This window comes from Amblyraja radiata, chromosome 29 (assembly GCF_010909765.2).
Source record: "Amblyraja radiata isolate CabotCenter1 chromosome 29, sAmbRad1.1.pri, whole genome shotgun sequence".
Classification (NCBI taxonomy): Eukaryota; Metazoa; Chordata; class Chondrichthyes; order Rajiformes; family Rajidae; genus Amblyraja; species Amblyraja radiata.
The window spans coordinates 5,637,393-5,654,246 of record NC_045984.1 but is presented as its reverse complement, the minus strand read 5'-3'; the positions used below and the strand labels follow the sequence as shown (position 1 = coordinate 5,654,246).

Below are 16,854 nucleotides of genomic sequence, written 5' to 3'. Positions count from 1 at the left end.
CTGCCAATAAAAATGCCCCCTCAGCTGTATCCACCTATCACTTGCCAGACTGTTCCCCCCCCCCCCATCTCTCTTCCATCCCCCCCCCCCCTCCTCACCACTCTTGGCCCCTCACTATAATCAGTCTGAAGAAGGATCCCGACCCGGAATGTCGGCTGTCCCTGTTCTCCAGAAATGTTGCCTGACCCACTGAATTTTGGGCACCATATCTGAGGAAGGATGTGTTGGCTCTGGAGAGGGTCCAGAGGAGGTTTACAAGAATAATCCCAGGAATGAGTGGGTTAACCTATGATGAGCATTTGACGGCAGTGGGCTTGTACTCGCTGGAGTTTAGAAGGATGAGAGAGGACCTCATTGAAACTTATAGAATAGTGGAAGGCTTAGATAGAGTGGATGTGGAGAGGATGTTTCCACTAGTGGGAGAATCTGGGACTAAAGGTCATAGCCTCAGATTTAAAGGACGTTCCTTTAGGAAGGAGATGAGGAAGAATTTCTTTAGTCAGATGGTGAGGAATCTGTGTAATTCTTTGCCGCAGAAAGCTGCAAATGCTAAGTCAATTAATATTTTTAATTTAAGGAATTTTATTGAGCCATCAAAAAATGGGTACAGATTATGTTGCCATATCCAAGCTAATTTTTTCCAAATGTGCATATCAAAACAGAACATTTGAGTATTATACAAACAATATGGACGTGCATTTTTATAAAAACACAACATAAATAAATAAATAAATAAATAATGAGTGAGAGGAAAAAAAAGAAAAGAATAAAAATAATACTAATAATAATAATAATAATTATAATAAATAAATACATAAGTAAAGTGCAGAAGGTGACTGCAGTACATAGGGATAGTCAATGAATATTTTTAAAGCAGAGATGGATAGATTCTTGATTAGTACGGGTGTCAGGGGTTATTGGGAGTAGGCAGGGGAATGGGGTTAGGAGGGAGAGATAGATCAGCCATGATTGAATGGTGGAGTAGACGATGGGCCGAATGGCCTAATTCTGCTCCTATCACTTATGACGTAATGAACTGTGATTCCAATGGAAAGGAATTCTATCATTGGAATCTATTGCCATTCGCTAATAAACGATCCCAATTCAGACTCTGGTTATAATGGTTGGTATTGGTTTCTTATTGTCATGTATACCAAGATACAGTGAAAAAACTTTGATTGGGTTCTCTCCAGGAAAGTCAAACTATATAATAGATAGTGCAGAAGATAAAATAAATAGAGCTCAGGATATAGTGTTATTGCACAAGGAAAGTGCAGATTAAAAAAAAGTGCCACAATGAGGAAGATTGGGGGGTTTCATCCCGGTACATGTTTTATAACTGTCCATTGGGAGAGGGGAGAAGAGGGTATGACTGGGGTGTGAGTGGTCATAGAGTCATACAGCATGGAAACAGGCCCCTCACTTTAAACCTATGTCCTTTGCTTCCCAATTCCCCTACTGGGCAAGAGACTCTGTGCGTTTCCCCAATCTATTCCTCTCATGATTTTCTATTCCTCTCATGATTTTAAATCTTTCATTCTGTCTTTGATTATAATAATAATAATAATAATAATGGATGGGATTTATATAGCGCCTTTCTAATTCTCAAGGCGCTTTACATCGCATTATTCATACACTCCTCAGTCACACTCGGTGGTGGTAAGCTACTTCTGTAGCCACAGCTGCCCTGGGGCAGACTGATGGAAGCGTGGCTGCCAATCTGCGCCTACGGCCCCTCCGACCACCACCAATCACTCACACACATTCACACACAGGCAAAGGTGGGTGAAGTGTCTTGCCCAAGGACACAACGACAGTATGCACTCCAAGCGGGATTCGAACCGGCTACCTTCCGGTCGCCAGCCGAACACTTAGCCCATTGTGCCATCTGTCGTCATTATGTTGGCTGCCTTCTCAAGGCAGCGTGAGATGGATTCAAGGGTGGTTGGAGTCTGGTTTAGTTTAGTTTAGTTTAAAGATACAGCGCAGAAACAGGCCCTTTGGATCACTGGGTCCGTGCCAACCAGCGATCACCAACACTATCCTACACACACTTGGGACAATTTATAATTTTACCGAAGCCAATTAAACCCACGGAGGTTACGGGAAGAACGTGCGAACTCCGTACAGACAGCACCCGTAGTCAGGATCGAACCCGGGTCTCTGGTGCCAAAGCAGCAACTCCACCGCCCTTGTCTGTGTGACAACGGCCATGTTGAATTTCCTTCACTTTCTGAAGAGGTGGAGACATTGGTGTGCTTTCTTGGCCAGAGCATCAATACAGTTGAAGTAGAATAAATCTTAGCCTGCAAGTATCAGCTGGGATCATCCTTGCTTCTGTTATGAGTGCAAGACCCCCTCTAGGATTTACAGTGGTAATCCCAATTAACTTGGAAACACAAAGGAACTGCAGATGCTGGAATTTTGAGCAGAACACAAAGTGCTGGAGGAACTCAGTGGGTGGGACAGCATCTTGTCTTCTTCTTGCGTATGGCGTGCACAGCCTAAAGTTGGAAGACAACTTGTTCTATTTGATCTTATTTGATTGTGCACACCAGGTTGATTGCATTTGTCGAAACATGGCGGACCACATGAAGGTTGCAATCTCCCACCCCACAGCATCTGTGGTGGGAATGGGCTAGTGACGTTTAGGTTTGGGACCCATTCTTCAGACTCCTTGAGCTGAATACAAAGTGCTGGAGGAACTCAGCAGGTCGGGCGGCAGCTGTGGAGTCTGATTAAGGGTCCCAACCTAAACCATCACTTGTCCCTTCCCTCCAGAGAAGTTACTTGACCCGTCAAGTTCCTTCACCACTTTGTCTTCTGATTCCGATCAACTTGTTCAGTATGCACTCAGGTCTGAAGATGGGTCCCAACCCTGAAACGCTACCTATCCATGTCCTCCAGAGATGCTGCTGCACCCTCTGAGTGACCCCAGCACTCTGTGTCCTTTTTCATAGAACAGTCCAGCACAGGAATGGGCCCTTCAGCTCACAGTGCCCTTGCTGAATATGATGCGCGGTTAAACTAATCTCCTCTGCTTGCATGTGTCCATATCCATCCATTCCTTGTGGCACGGTGGCGCAGCAGTAGAGCTACTGCCTTACAGCGCCAGGGATCCGGGTTCGATCCTGACTACGGGTGCTTGTATGCACGGAGTTTGTACGTTCTCCCTGTGACCTGCGTGGGTTTACTCCAAGATCTTCAGTTTCCTCCCACACTCAAAATGCTTACTGGTTTGTAGGTTAATTGGCTTGGTGTAAATATAAAATTGTCCCCAGTGTGTGTAGGGGAATGTTAATGTGCGGGGATCGCAGGTCTGGCAGAGTTCCGAAATGTCACTTCCTTTTAATTCATTCATGGGCAGCAAAGGCCAACAGTCGGTATCCATGTGTTGGAAGGAACTGAAGACGCTGGTTTAAACTGAAGATAGACACAAAAAGCTGGAATAACTCAGTGGGACAGGCAGCGTCTCTGGAGCGAGGGAAAGGGTGAAGTTTCAGCTCGAGACCCTTCCTCAGACTGAGGTATCCATCCTGGACTTTGTTAGATGGACGTTTAATGACCATGACATTGTTTTTTAATGTGGTCACTCAGAGGCCAAACCTGGCAAGGAAATCAGGCTTTCTTCTCTCAAGACCATTGGTGACCCAGATGGACTACCTGTGGTCATGTTCATAAGTGATAGGAGCAGAATTAGACTATTCGACCCATCGAATCTACTCCACCAGTCCATCATGGCTGATCTATCTTTCCCTCTCAACCCTATTTTCCTGCCTTCTCCCCATAACCCCCGACACCCGGACTAATCAAGAATCTATCAAACTCCACTTTAAAAATATACATTGACTTGGCCTCCACCGCCTTCAGTGGCAATGTATTCCACAGATTCACCACCCTCTGACTAAAGAAAATCCTCCTCATCTGCTTTCTAAAGATACGTCCTTTTATTCTGAGGCTGGGCCCTCTAGTCCAAGACTCTCATCTTGGTTATTCATGAATGGTGAGTGACTTGAACACGCTGCCATGGTTGAGGCAGATACGATAGTGACATTTAGAAGACTTTTAGATGGAGGCATATGGATATGCAGAGAATGGAAGGGTATGGGTTATATGCAGGTCGATAAGTAGTCTTGGCATCATGTTAGGAACAGACTCTGTGGGCCGAAGGGCCTGTTCTTGTGCTGTACTGTTCTATGTGCTATGTTGCAAATCTGTATTGTTGGAGGTCAGATGATATCCAGAAAAACAAATTTAAAGGCTTTAAATTCAACACTTGGATGTCACGGTGGTGCAGTCTTGATGGAGTTGCTGCCTTACAGCGCCAGAGACCCGGGTTGAACCTTGACTACGGGTGCTGTCTGTGTGGAGTTGGTACGTTCTCCACGTGACCTGCTCGGTTTTCACTGAGAGCTCCGAAGAAGTACAGGTTTGTAGGTTAACTGGCTTTGTATAATTGTAAATTGTCCCGAGTGTGTGTAGGATAGTGTCGGTGTGCGGGCATCACTGGTCGGCGTAGACACGATGGGCCAAAGGGCCTGTTTCCGCGCTGTAACTCTGCACTGAACTTAACTAAACATGAAAACCCTTGAAACAAAACAGTTTGAAGAGCTGAAACCTAACAAGAATAGGTATGTTCGGACACACTCAGCGAGCCATGCTGTGAGGAGAGAATGCCGCGGTGAGTTGAAGACTGAAGTGTCGGCTTTAGTTCTCTCTGCTGGTGGCTGTTTGCCCTGCTGAGTGTTTCCAGCGTCTGCTGTTAATATTATAATGAATGCCCTGTCTACTCAGGATTTACTGGTTCAGCAACAGCCACACTTGAAACACACTTCACAGACTCTAACAACACTTTGGGACATCGTGAGATTGAGTAAAACGCTAATGGAATTCCAGTCTTTTATCATATTAGAAATCCACCGATATCATCCAAAGAGCAGTGCTCTCAGCGTTCAATCGGTTCACTCTAAACAGATGGTATCTGTACAAACGCTTATTCATCTCTTTGATTTTTGCGCTATCTATCGTATGTAAAATAGCTAATATGTTCAAAAGAACGACTTATATTTATACATTGCCTTTCAAGCTCCATTCAGGATGTCAAAGATGCTCTAACACCAATAAAATATTTAGTTATAGAGTCATAGAGCATGGAAACAGGCCCTTCGGCCCAACGGGACGACAGATGGCACAATGGGCTAAGTGTTCGGTTGGCGACCGGAAGGTAGCCGGTTCGAATCCCGCTTGGAGTGCATACTGTCGTTGTGTCCTTGGGCAAGACACTTCACCCACCTTTGCCTGTGTGTGAATGTGTGTGAGTGATTGGTGGTGGTCGGAGGGGCCGTAGGCGCAGATTGGCAGCCACGCTTCCGTCAGTCTGCCCCAGGGCAGCTGTGGCTACAGAAGTAGCTTACCACCACCGAGTGTGACTGAGGAGTGAATGAATAATGTGATGTAAAGCGCCTTGAGTATTAGAAAGGCGCTATATAAATCCCATCCATTATTATTATTAACTCGCCCATGCTGACCAAGAAGCCCCCTCTATACTAGTCCCACCTAGTCCAAGTTTGGCCCTGATCCATAGCCTCTATTTTCAAGAGTATATTTTGATGTGATCCACGAAACACAGCTACCAATTTGTGTACAGCAAGCTGAGTAAAATAACAATTTGTTAGAGAAGAGATATTCTGTTTTTGGGAATGTTTAGACTAGACTTTAGAGTTACAGTATGGAAACAGGCCCTTCGACCCACAGAGTCCGTGCTGACCAGCGATCACCCCACACACTAGCACTATCCTATGCTAGGGATAATTTACATTTTTACAGAAGCCAATTAACCAATAAACCTGTATGTCTTTGGAGTGTGGGAGGAAACCGGAGCATCTGGTGAAAACCCACTTGGTCACAGGGAGAACGTACAAACTCCGTATAGACAGCACCCACAGTGAGGATCGAACCCGGGTCTCTGTGAGGCAGTGCTCTACTCTTGTGCCACTGTGCCGCCCCTTATCCTGTTGATGGAAGGATAAATATTGGCTGGGACAGTCAGGGCTCTTCTAAAAGCAGTAACAAGGGACCTTCTAGATCCAGTAGAATGAACTCCCTGACACTGAATAATCCCTGCATAGTTATATATCCATCCACCAACATTGTCTGGTAGCGCAGCCACCTCTCAGTTCCATAGACCTGGGTTTGTTCAAAAACCTCAGGTACTGTCTGTGTGGAGTTTGCATGTTCTCACTGTGACCACATGTATCCTAAACATGTGCCGGTTTGCAGGTTAATTGGCCGTTATAAAACCTCTCCTAATGTATTTTTAGGAAATTGGGATAATACGGAACTAATCTGAATGGGTCTGAAGGTCGGCGTGGACATGGTGGGCTGAAGGGCCTCTTTTCATGCTGTAATTTCAAAGTACACTACAGTGTTTGACGGCACTGGGCCTGTACTCGCTGGAGTTTAGAAGGATGAGATGGGACCTCATTGAAACTTACTTAATGAAAGGCCTGGATAGCGTGTATGTGGAGAGGATGGTTCCACTAGTGGGAGAGTCAAGGACCAGAGGGCAAAGTCTCAGAATAAAAGGACGTACCTTCAAAATGGAGGTGGGGAGAAATTTCTTTAACTGGAGGGTGGTGAATCTGTGGAATTCATTGCCGTAGATGAGTGTGGAGGCCAAGTCATTGGGTATTTATAAAGCTGAGATTGGCAGATTCTTGCTTCGTAAGGGCATCAGAGGTTATGGAGAGAAGGCAGGAGAATGGGGTTGCGAGGGAAAGATAGATCAGTCATGATTGAATGGCGGAGTAGACTGGATGGGCCAAATGGCCTAATTCTGCTTTAACGACCTATGAACTTGTGAACTACTTTATTCTTGTTTGATTCAGCCCAGCATTTTCTTTGTGATCAGAAGGATATTTTTGGCTGTCAGTAAATTGACTGTTAATCAGGATTACATCCTGGAGGAGGCCTTATACTCACAACAAAGGCAAGGACAATCCCAGCTAACACTCACGGGCCAGGAATTATCTTGCTACTACCACAGTGTCAGAGAGTCATATGACACAGAAACAGGCCAGACTTGCCCAAGATGTCCCATCTCCATTCGCCCCACCTGCCCATGTTGTCGCATACACCTCGAAACTTTTCCTATGTCGAGAGTTGTCAATCTGTGGAATTTTCACCCAGAGAGTTGTGAATCTGTGGAATTCTCTGCCACAGTCGGCAGTGGAGGCAAATTCGCTGGATGATTTCAAGTTAGATATAGCTCTGAGCGCTAGCACAATCAAGGGATATGGGGAGAAAGCTGGAACAGGGTACTGATTTAGGATGATCATATTGAATAGCAGTGCTGGTTCGGAGGGCCAAATGACCTACACCTGCACCTATTTTCTATGTTTCTATTTGGACATGTTTCTATCCATGAACCTGTCCAAATATATTTTAAGTATTGTTATAGCATCTGCATTAACTGGCAGCTCGTTCCATATACCCACCACCCTCTGTGTGAGAAGGTTGCCCTTCAGGTTCCTATTAAATCTTCTTTCACCTTAAACCTACGTCTCTTGGTTCTTGATTCCCCTACTCTGGGTAAAATACTTTGTGCATTTACCCTACTGATTCCCCTAATGATCTTGTACACCTCCATAAGATCACCCCTCATCCTCCTGTGCTCCTTGGAATAAAGTCCTAACCTGCCCAATATCTCCCGATAGCTCAGGTGCACAAATCCTGGAAACATCCTCACAAATAGACACAAAGCGCTGAAGTAACTCGAAGGGTCGGGCAGCATCTCTGGAAAAAAATGACGGCTGATGTTTCGGGTCGGAACCCTCTTCAGACTTAAAGGTTTCCGACCCTAAACGTTATCCATCCTTTTTCTCCAGAGATGCTGCCCGACCCGCTCAGTTGCTCCAGCACTTTGTGTCTCTCTTCGGCATAAACCAGCATCTGCAGTTCCTTCCGACAACATCTTCGTAAATTCTGACCTTTCTGTCCTGGGCCTCCTCCATGGCCAGAGTGAGCACCACCGGAAATTGGAGGAGCAGCGCCTCATATTCCGCTTGGGCAGTCTGCACCCCAGCGGCTTGAACATTGACTTCTCCAATTTCCGGTAGCCCTTGCTGTCTCCTCCCCTTCTCAGCTCTCCCTCAACCCTCGGGCTCCTCCTCTTCCTTTCTTCTTCCCGCCCTCCCCCCCCCCCCCCCCCCCCCCCACCGTGCATCAGTCTGAAGAAGGATTTTGGACCGAAAAGTTGCCTATTTCCTTCGCTCCATAGATGCTGCCACACCCGCTGAGTTTCTCCAGCACTTTTGTCTATCCTCGTAAAATATTGACTCTGCAAATGATAAAGCAACTAATTTGCTGGATTAATTCCCCAAAAACGTTCAGGACTCACAAGGGTTAATCTGTGCTATTTCATTCAGTAATGTGTCCTGCATCAAGACTGCAGAAAGAACATGGAGCTTTAGGTCTAGCTCAGACCTGAACATTGAATACTCTGCAACGTATCAGCAGAAATATGTACCTGGCACACTGAGAGAAAACCAGATATAACCACTTGGCAAAAGCAACCTGTTCAAATTTAATAAACCAAATAACTCCAATCAAACCAAGAAAATAACTCTAACAGACTTCTTGAGTTAACTTGTTAAGTCCTTGTTAAAGCTGCCTCTCACAACACTGATCAGAACATTGTTGATCAATTGTGTTTTGTGTCCAGTGGGATTTATGTTACTGTGCAGACTACAAAAAAGTACATTGACCAAGTTTCCTCTGGGCACCAATAAAAATAACAATTGATAGGTGCTACAATGTCATTCTAAAGTCATTCCTCTTAACCGTTGCCAGAAGCACCATGTGTCAGGTGGGTCTGAAGGGTAAAATTAATATTAAAGCAGCAAGATAATTGCTGTTGCTGAGGTAAGTGACACATTTTATTGCTGAACACCACATTGGTCGACCAAATACATGTTTCAAAGCAGCTGAGCGTCTTTCCTTTATACATAATTTCACGGGTACTGACCTCTCCACTATCGAAGAGATTTACTAGATTTGCTGCCTCAAAAAGGCGGCCAGCATCATCGGAGACCCACACCACCCTGGCCGAATTTCACACCTGCCATCGGGAAGAAGGTACACGAGCCTGAAAACTGTAACGTCCAGGTTCAGGAAGAGCTCCTTCCCCACTGCCAACAAGCTATCAAACACTATCAAACATATAACCTCCAAATAAGCTACATAAGGTGATGGTTTTGTCTTTTTGCACTATTATTGTTTGTGTGTGTGTGTATATATATTTTTTCTCATTTATTATATTGTTTCCAAAGTACTATGTCTACATATTCTGTGTGTAAGAGAAGAGTTAGATTTAGCTCATAGGGCTAATGGAATCAAGGGATATGGGGAGAAAGCGGGAACGGGGTACTGATTTTGGATGATCAGCCATGATTATATTGGAATGGCGGTGCTGGCTCGAGGGGCCGAATGGCCTTCTCCTGCACCTATTTTCTATGTTGTGTTGCTGCAAGTAAGAATGTCATTGTTCTGTCTGGGACACATGACAATAGAACACTCTTTGTCATAATTCACCTTCCCCTTGCATATTATTGTACCGAGTCCCTTTTACCCATCGCTGTGCAGCTGCACACAAGGTGCTTATTAGGCCCCGTCTCATATTTAAACCTTCCCCATTGATCTCTTTTTGTTTTCTTTCTAAAATCTTCTCCAGTCCCACAACATGGGCACAGTGGTGCGGTTGGTAGAACCGCTGCCTCACAGCGCTAGGGACCCAGGTTCGAACCAAAGCTTGGATGCTGCCTGTGTGGAGTTTGCACCCTCTCCCTGCGACAGTTCGGGTTTCCTGCGGGTACAACGGTTTCCTCCCACATCCCAAAGACGTGCAGGTTTGGCCTCTGTAAGACTGCCCCTAGTGTGCAGGGAGTGAATGAGAAAGTGGGATAACATAGAACTAGTCTGAATGGCTGAGTGGTCGGTGTGGACTCAGTGGGACGAAGGGCCTGTTTCCACGCTGTATCTCTAAACTAAACCCCCTGGCTCCAAGCTCAGGAATTTCCTCCCTAATTCTTGTGCAGTTATATCTGAGATGGAAATCACGGCAACAAAGGGAGCAGGACTGGAACAGCTTACCAAGGGTGTAGAGGAAGTGACCACTGTGGATACTTGGTACTGCTTTGGAGACGGATGCGGTTTCTATGTCTGATGGGTTGATTTAACTTTGGAAGAGAATGGTACACCAAACGTTTAGCCTGGCATTTAAAAGGATATGGATTTTTCTGAGCTCTTACTTAGTTCATGCTTAGATAATGGTACGATAGGTGCAGGCCTACTAAGAAGCTTTCTGAGTATCAGAAACAAAAGATTTGACATTCACAAACATTTGCTGTGGTATCTGCATTCCATTCGCTCACCTCTCATTGTGTTCAGTTCTGGGCACTGTGTCATAGGAAGGATGTTGTCAAGCTGGAAAGGGTACAGAGAGGATTGTTGCCAGGACTAGAGGATGTGAGCTACAGGGAGAGGTTGAGTTGCCTGGGACTCTATTCCTTGGAGCGCAGGAGGTTGTGGGGTGATCCTACCGAGGTGTATCAGATCATGAGAGGGATAGATCGGGTAGATGCACAGAGTCTCTCGCCCAGAGTAGGGAAATCGAGGGCCAGAGGACATAGGTTTAAGATGAAGGGGAAAAGATTTAATAGGAATCTGAGGGGGTAACCTTTTCACACAAAGGGCGTTGAATGTATGGAACAAGCTGCCAGAGGAGGCAGTTAAGGCAGGGACATTTATGAAGCAGTTAGACATGTAGATGGATGGGACAGGTTTGGAGGGATATGGACCAAATTCTGGCAGGTGGGACTAGTTTGGCTGGGTCATGTTGGCCGGTGTGGGCAAGTTGGGCCAAAGGGCCTGTTTCCACTCTTATCTCTTCAAAGTGTCTGGGATGGATTAAAGATTTGGGGCAGGTTGGAGTCACCATTTCTGAGAGTCCTACTGCTGACATCTGGGGTGGCACGGTGGCGCAGCGGTAGAGCTGCTGCCTTACAGCGCCAGAGACCCGGGTTCGATCCTGACTACGGGTGCTGTCTGTACAGAGTTTGTACGTTCTCCCCGTGACCAGCGTGGGATTTCTGCGGGCGCTACGGTTTCGTCCAACATCTCAAAAACTTGCAGGTTAGTAGATCAATCGCACTCTGTAAATTGCCCCTCGTGTGTAGAGAATGCGATGAGAAATTGATATAACATAGAAATACTGTGAATGTTGGCGAGACCAAGCGCAGGCTCGGCGATCGTTTCGCTGAACACCTCTGCTCAGTCCGCCTAAACCTACCTGATGTCCCGGTTGCTAAACGCTTTAACTCCCCCACCCATTCCCACACTGACCTTGCTGTCCTGGGCCTCCTCCATTGTCAGAGTGAGGTCCAGCACAAATTGGAGGAACAGCACCTCATATTTTGCTTGAGTAGCTTACACCCCAGCGGTATGAACAGTGACTTCTCTAACTTCAAATAGCCCTTGCATTCCCCCTCTCTCCATCCCTCCTCCTCCACAGTTCTCCCACCAGTCTGACTGTCTGAGTACATTTTCTCTGTTTGCTTTGTTGCTACCTTCTCCCAGCTAACAATGATCTATTCCAGGTCTGAAGAAGGGTTTCGGCCCGAAACGTTGCCTATTTCCTTCGCTCCATAGATGCTGCTGCACCCGCTGAGTTTCTCCAACTTTTTTGTGTACCAATGATCTATTCCACATTTACTATTCTACTTGAGCTTCATCCTTTTTTTCACACCTTACACTTCCTTATCTATGTATCTCCTTCTCCCCTGACATCAGTCTGAAGAAGGGTCTCGACCCGAAACGTCACCCATTCCTGCTCTCCAGCGATGCTGCCTGTCCCGCTGAGTTACTCCAGCATTTCTGTGTCTATCTGCAGTTTAAACCAGCATCTGCAGTTCCTTCCTGTAAATACTGTGAACGGGTGGCATGGAATGCTGTTTCCCTAAAATCTAAAAACCTTTCTGTGTTTCCTACTTGATAATATTAATCAATGGGACTTCATTGGCCATTAAATACTCTCGGGATGATTTAAAGGGCACAGTAGTTTATGTAAAATGGAGAATTTAATGGTCTAATTTTTGTTCATTTATCAGATAAAAGATGCAAGAAAATAGATAACATTTCAATATACTTTTACATTAAGCAGATACAATGAGGGACGTTGGAGAAACTCAACGGGTGAGGCAGCATCTATGGAGTGAAGGAATAGGTGATGTCTCGACCCGAAACATCACCTATTCCTTCGCTCCATAGACGCTGCCTCACCCGCTGAGTTTCTCCAGCATTTTTGTCTACCTTCGATTTTTCCATCATCTGCAGTTCTTTCTTAAACAATGAGTGAATTTAATCACTTCTAAAGACGTGCATCATGCTCATCTCCTTGTCAACAAGTTTAGTTTAGTTTAGTTTTTAGTTTAGTTGAAAGATACAGCGTGAAAACAGGCCCTTCGGCCCACCGAGTCCACGCTGACCAATGATCACCCGCACACTTGTTCTATCCTACACACTCGGGACAATTTTTACAGAAGCCAATTAAGCTACAAGCCTGCACGTTCTTGGAATGTGGGAGGAAACCGGAGCACCCGGAGGAAACCCACATGGTCACGTACAAACTCTGCACAGACAGCACCCGTAGTCAGGATTGAACCGGTGTCTCCGGCGCTGTGAGGCAGCAACTCTACCGCAGCGCCTCCGTGCGGCCCAGAGGGACGGAGGTGGAACGTGTTTCCAGCTTCAGGTTTCTGGGGGTCAACATCTCTGATGACCTCTCTTGGACCCACAATACCTCAACACTGGTCAAGAAGGCTCACCAGCATCTCTTCTTCCTGAGGAGACTAAAGAAGGTCCATCTGTCTCCTCAGATTCTGGTGAACATCTACCGCTGCACCATCGAGAGCATCCTTACCAACTGTATCACAGTATGGTATGGCAACTGCTCTGTCTCCGACCAGAAAGCACTGCAGAGGGTGGTGAAAACTGCCCAACGCATCACCGGCTCCTCACTCCCCTCTATTGAGTCTGTCCAGAGCAAGCGATGTCCGCGAAGGGCGCTCAGCATCGTCAAGAAATGCTCTCACCCCAACCACAGACTGTTTACCCTCCTCCCATCCGGGAGGCGCTACAGGTCTCTCCGTTACTGGACCAGCAGGTTCAGGAACGGCTTCTTCCCTGCGGCTGTTACACAACTTAACTCTGCACCTTGGTGATTGCCAGTCACCCCCCCCCCCCCCGGACACTCCTTCCCCCAGAAAAATTGCCCTATTGCTAATGTATGTACATATATATATTTTTGCTGTTCCATTATTCTATGTTCGCTCTTCTGGGTGAGATGCTAACTGCATTTCATTGTCTCTGTACTGTACACTGCACAATGACAATAAAGATTGAATCTGAATCAAACCCATGTATCTGAGCTCTTTGCTACCAGTTTATCTGTGAATAGTCACTAATTAAGCAGAAAATTGGAACTGGTTGTTCTCCACCTATAACCCCACTCCTCCAAACGTGCACCAGAGTAGACCTTATCCTTGAGCAAGTTGCTAATTGAACACAGATGAGTTACAGTTACTTCAGTTCAGTTCAGTTTACTTTATTGTCACGTGCATCGAGGTATAGCGAAAAGCTTTTGTTGCGTGCTATCCAGTCAAGCTCAGAAAACAAAGGAGTGAACACTCAGCTTTCAATCCCTTAACGCTCTGCTCAGTATTAATACAGGAAGGGGAACATTGAACATAGTGAAAGGTGTACCTTATTCTGAACGGCATCATTTGGAGGTAGCGAAAGGGGAAGACAAGAAGGAAGAACCGTAAGAGAACAACAAAACCAGGGTAAGCTGAGAATACCCACCGGTTTAACTATGTAAGCAGAACGGCAGCCAATGTTGAAATTGCCATAAGCTGAAGCCAAGCCATGCAAAGCTGGGTATGACAGATCTTTAGACAGCGTCTCTGGGGAACACCATGCCGCGGGATTCTCGCTTCCACCCTGCCATCTGGTTCCATTCTGATACATGCTGATTCAGAAATCGCACATTCGCATTCGGTACGTGTGTGAACTGAGGCTCGAGCAGGGTGCTTAATGTCGACGCACTCCATGCCTCAGCTTCATCATGCCAGCATCATTTGTGTGAGAATGAAAGCCACGCGGTGTAGAGTCATGCAGCACGGAAACAGGCCCTTCAGCCCAACCAGCTCGTGCCGACCCATCTGCACTAGTCCCACCTGCCCGTGTTTGGGCCATAGCCTCTTAAACCTTCCTATCCTTATACGGGGTACTAATTTTGGATGATCAGCCATGATCATATTGAATGGTCATCCACAATCAGTACCTCATATCAGGATAGGAACGTTTAAGAGGATATGGCTCGAAGGGCCGAATGGCCTACTCCTGCACCTATTTTACATGTTTCTATGTATCCATGTACCTGTCCACTTCCTTCAGCAAGACATGGGCTCTCATATCTAAGGAAGGATGTGTTGACGTTGGAGAGGGTCCAGAGGTTTATGAGAATTATCCCAGGAATAATTGGGTTAACATATGATGAGCGTTTGACGACACTGGGCCTGTACTCGCTGGAGTTTTGAAAGATGAGGAAGGATCTCATTGAAATTTACCGAATACCGAAAGGCTTAGATAGAGTGGATGTGGAGAGGATGTTTCCACTAGCGGGAGAGTCTAGGACCAGGGGTCATAGCCACAGAATAAAAGGACGTACATTTAGAAAGGACATTTATTTAGTTAGAGGGCTGTGAATCTGTGGAATTCATTGCCACAGACGACTGTGGAGGCCAAGTCAATGGATATATTTAAGGCGGAGATTGGCAGATTCGTGATTAATACGTGTGTCAGGGGTTGTAGGGGGAAGGCAGGAGAATGGGGTTGAGAGGAAAAGAGAGATCAGCCATGATTGAATGGCGGAGTAGACTTGATAGGCCGAATGGCCTAATTCTGCTCCTAGAACTTATGAAGGCATGGTAGGCAGTCTCTGCCTCTTCAAGTGATGATTACATCTCCACTGGTATAGTACAGCCAATGCACAATCAGATTAAAGACTCAAAAGTAGAAACAACTTTCATTTACAGTTTTCTGCAGGACCTTTGCCGCATATTGCCTTTGAGTTTGCTTTTCTTGGCATCTATACACGATGGACGTAGCACCCCTGTCGGGAGAGAGAACAAGGCAGGTTAAAATAAATCCTAATCCATGGGGAGTTATGTTAGAACCTCATTATCATTGAACTGCATTTACATTGTTCAAGCAAGGTGTACATTTGGTGTTAGTGAGCAGACCTGGCGTATGAACATAGAACAGGACAGCACAGGTACAGGCCCTTCGGCCCACGGACCATGGACATACAAGATGTATCAAGCAATAGACAGCTATTGCACGAACTGCACTTAGAACGTAGAACATTACAGCACAAGAACCAGCGCCCCAGCCCACAATGTTTGTGTCAAACAATGCCAAGTTAATTTGTCTGCACATGATCCATATCCCTCCATTCCTTGCACTTCCATGTGCCTATCTAAAAGCCTCTTGAACGCTACTATCGTATCTGCCAACCCTGGCAATGTGCTCCAGGCCCCCACCACTCTGTGTAAAAAGCCTTGCCCTGTACATCTCTATTGAACTTTCCCCCTCTCACCCTTTAGCATTTGACATTTCCAAAGGTTCAACTCGATCTATGCCTTTCATCATTTTACGTACTTCTACCAAGTCTCTCCTCAACCTCTGATGTTGATGACAAAATGCAATTAGAGCATACACTTGGAGGGAACCAGAATATAAAAGCAAGGATGTAATGCTGAGGAATTATTCGTCGTTGGTATGACCACATTTGGAATACCGCGAGCAGTGTTGGGCTTCATGTCTGAGGAAGGATGTGGTGGATTTGGAGAGGGTCCAGAGGAGATTTACGAGAATGATCTCGGGAACGACTGGGTTAACATATGAGGAGCGTTTGAAGGCTCTGGGCCTGTACTCGCTTGAGTTTAGAAGGGGGATCTCAATGAAATCTACTGGATAATGAAAGGCTTAGGTAGAATGAACGTGGAAAGGATGATTCCAGTAAAGGGGGGAGTTGAGAACTAGAGGGCATAGTCTCAGATTAAAAGGACATACCTTCAAAATGGAGGTGGGGAGAAATTTCTTTAACCAGATGGTGGGGATTCTGTGGAATTCATTGTCACAGATGTCGGTGAAGATCAAGACATTGGTTATTTTTAAGGTGGAGATTGATAAGTTTTTGATGAGGGAGAGTGTCAAAGGTCACGGGGAGAAAGCAGGAGAATGGGGTTGAGAAGGAAAAATAGATCAGCAATGATTGAATGGCGGAGTAGATTCGATGGGCTAAATGGCCTAATTCTGCTCCTATTGTCTTAATATCTAAAATAATCCAAGTCTATGGCCTCTAGTGATGGACGTTTCCACCCTGGGGAAAAGATTCTTATTGTCTATCCTATCTAGGCCTCTCATGATTTTATATCCTTTAATCAAGTCTCCCCTCAACCTCTGACGTTCTAGACAAACAATCCACGTCTACCCAACCTCTCCCCGTAGCTGAAAGCCTCTAATCCAGGCAGCATTCTAATAAACCCTCACGGCACCCTCCATGTCTAAAGGGCCTGTCCCACGAGCATGCGACTCCATGCGGCAAGTGCGACCTAACCAGAAGCGGGGGCCGCGCGGAGGTCAAGTGAGTGATATGAAGTTCGAGCGAAGTACGCGGGAAGTTCGCGTGTGACTTACCGTGTCGAGGCGGCTGCGGGCCGGCAGGCCGTTGCC

The 16,854-nt window shown here is 46.0% G+C and overlaps 1 protein-coding gene across 2 annotated transcripts in view; it reads right to left on the bottom strand.

The window, feature by feature from the left end:
- Nucleotides 1-16,854, bottom strand: part of LOC116989266 (calcium/calmodulin-dependent protein kinase type IV-like) — a 150,744-nt gene that overhangs the window by 66,112 nt on the left and 67,778 nt on the right. Inside the window, exons 2-3 of one of the 2 annotated variants that reach the window (XM_033046456.1) lie at nt 15,151-15,229; nt 13,819-13,824 (exon numbers count right to left, since the gene is read on the bottom strand). In XM_033046456.1, coding sequence (XP_032902347.1) covers nt 13,819-13,824; nt 15,151-15,229 — 85 coding nt within the window. The remainder of the gene's footprint in view (nt 1-13,818; nt 13,825-15,150; nt 15,230-16,854) is intronic. The other variant, XM_033046458.1, reaches the window with a different exon arrangement.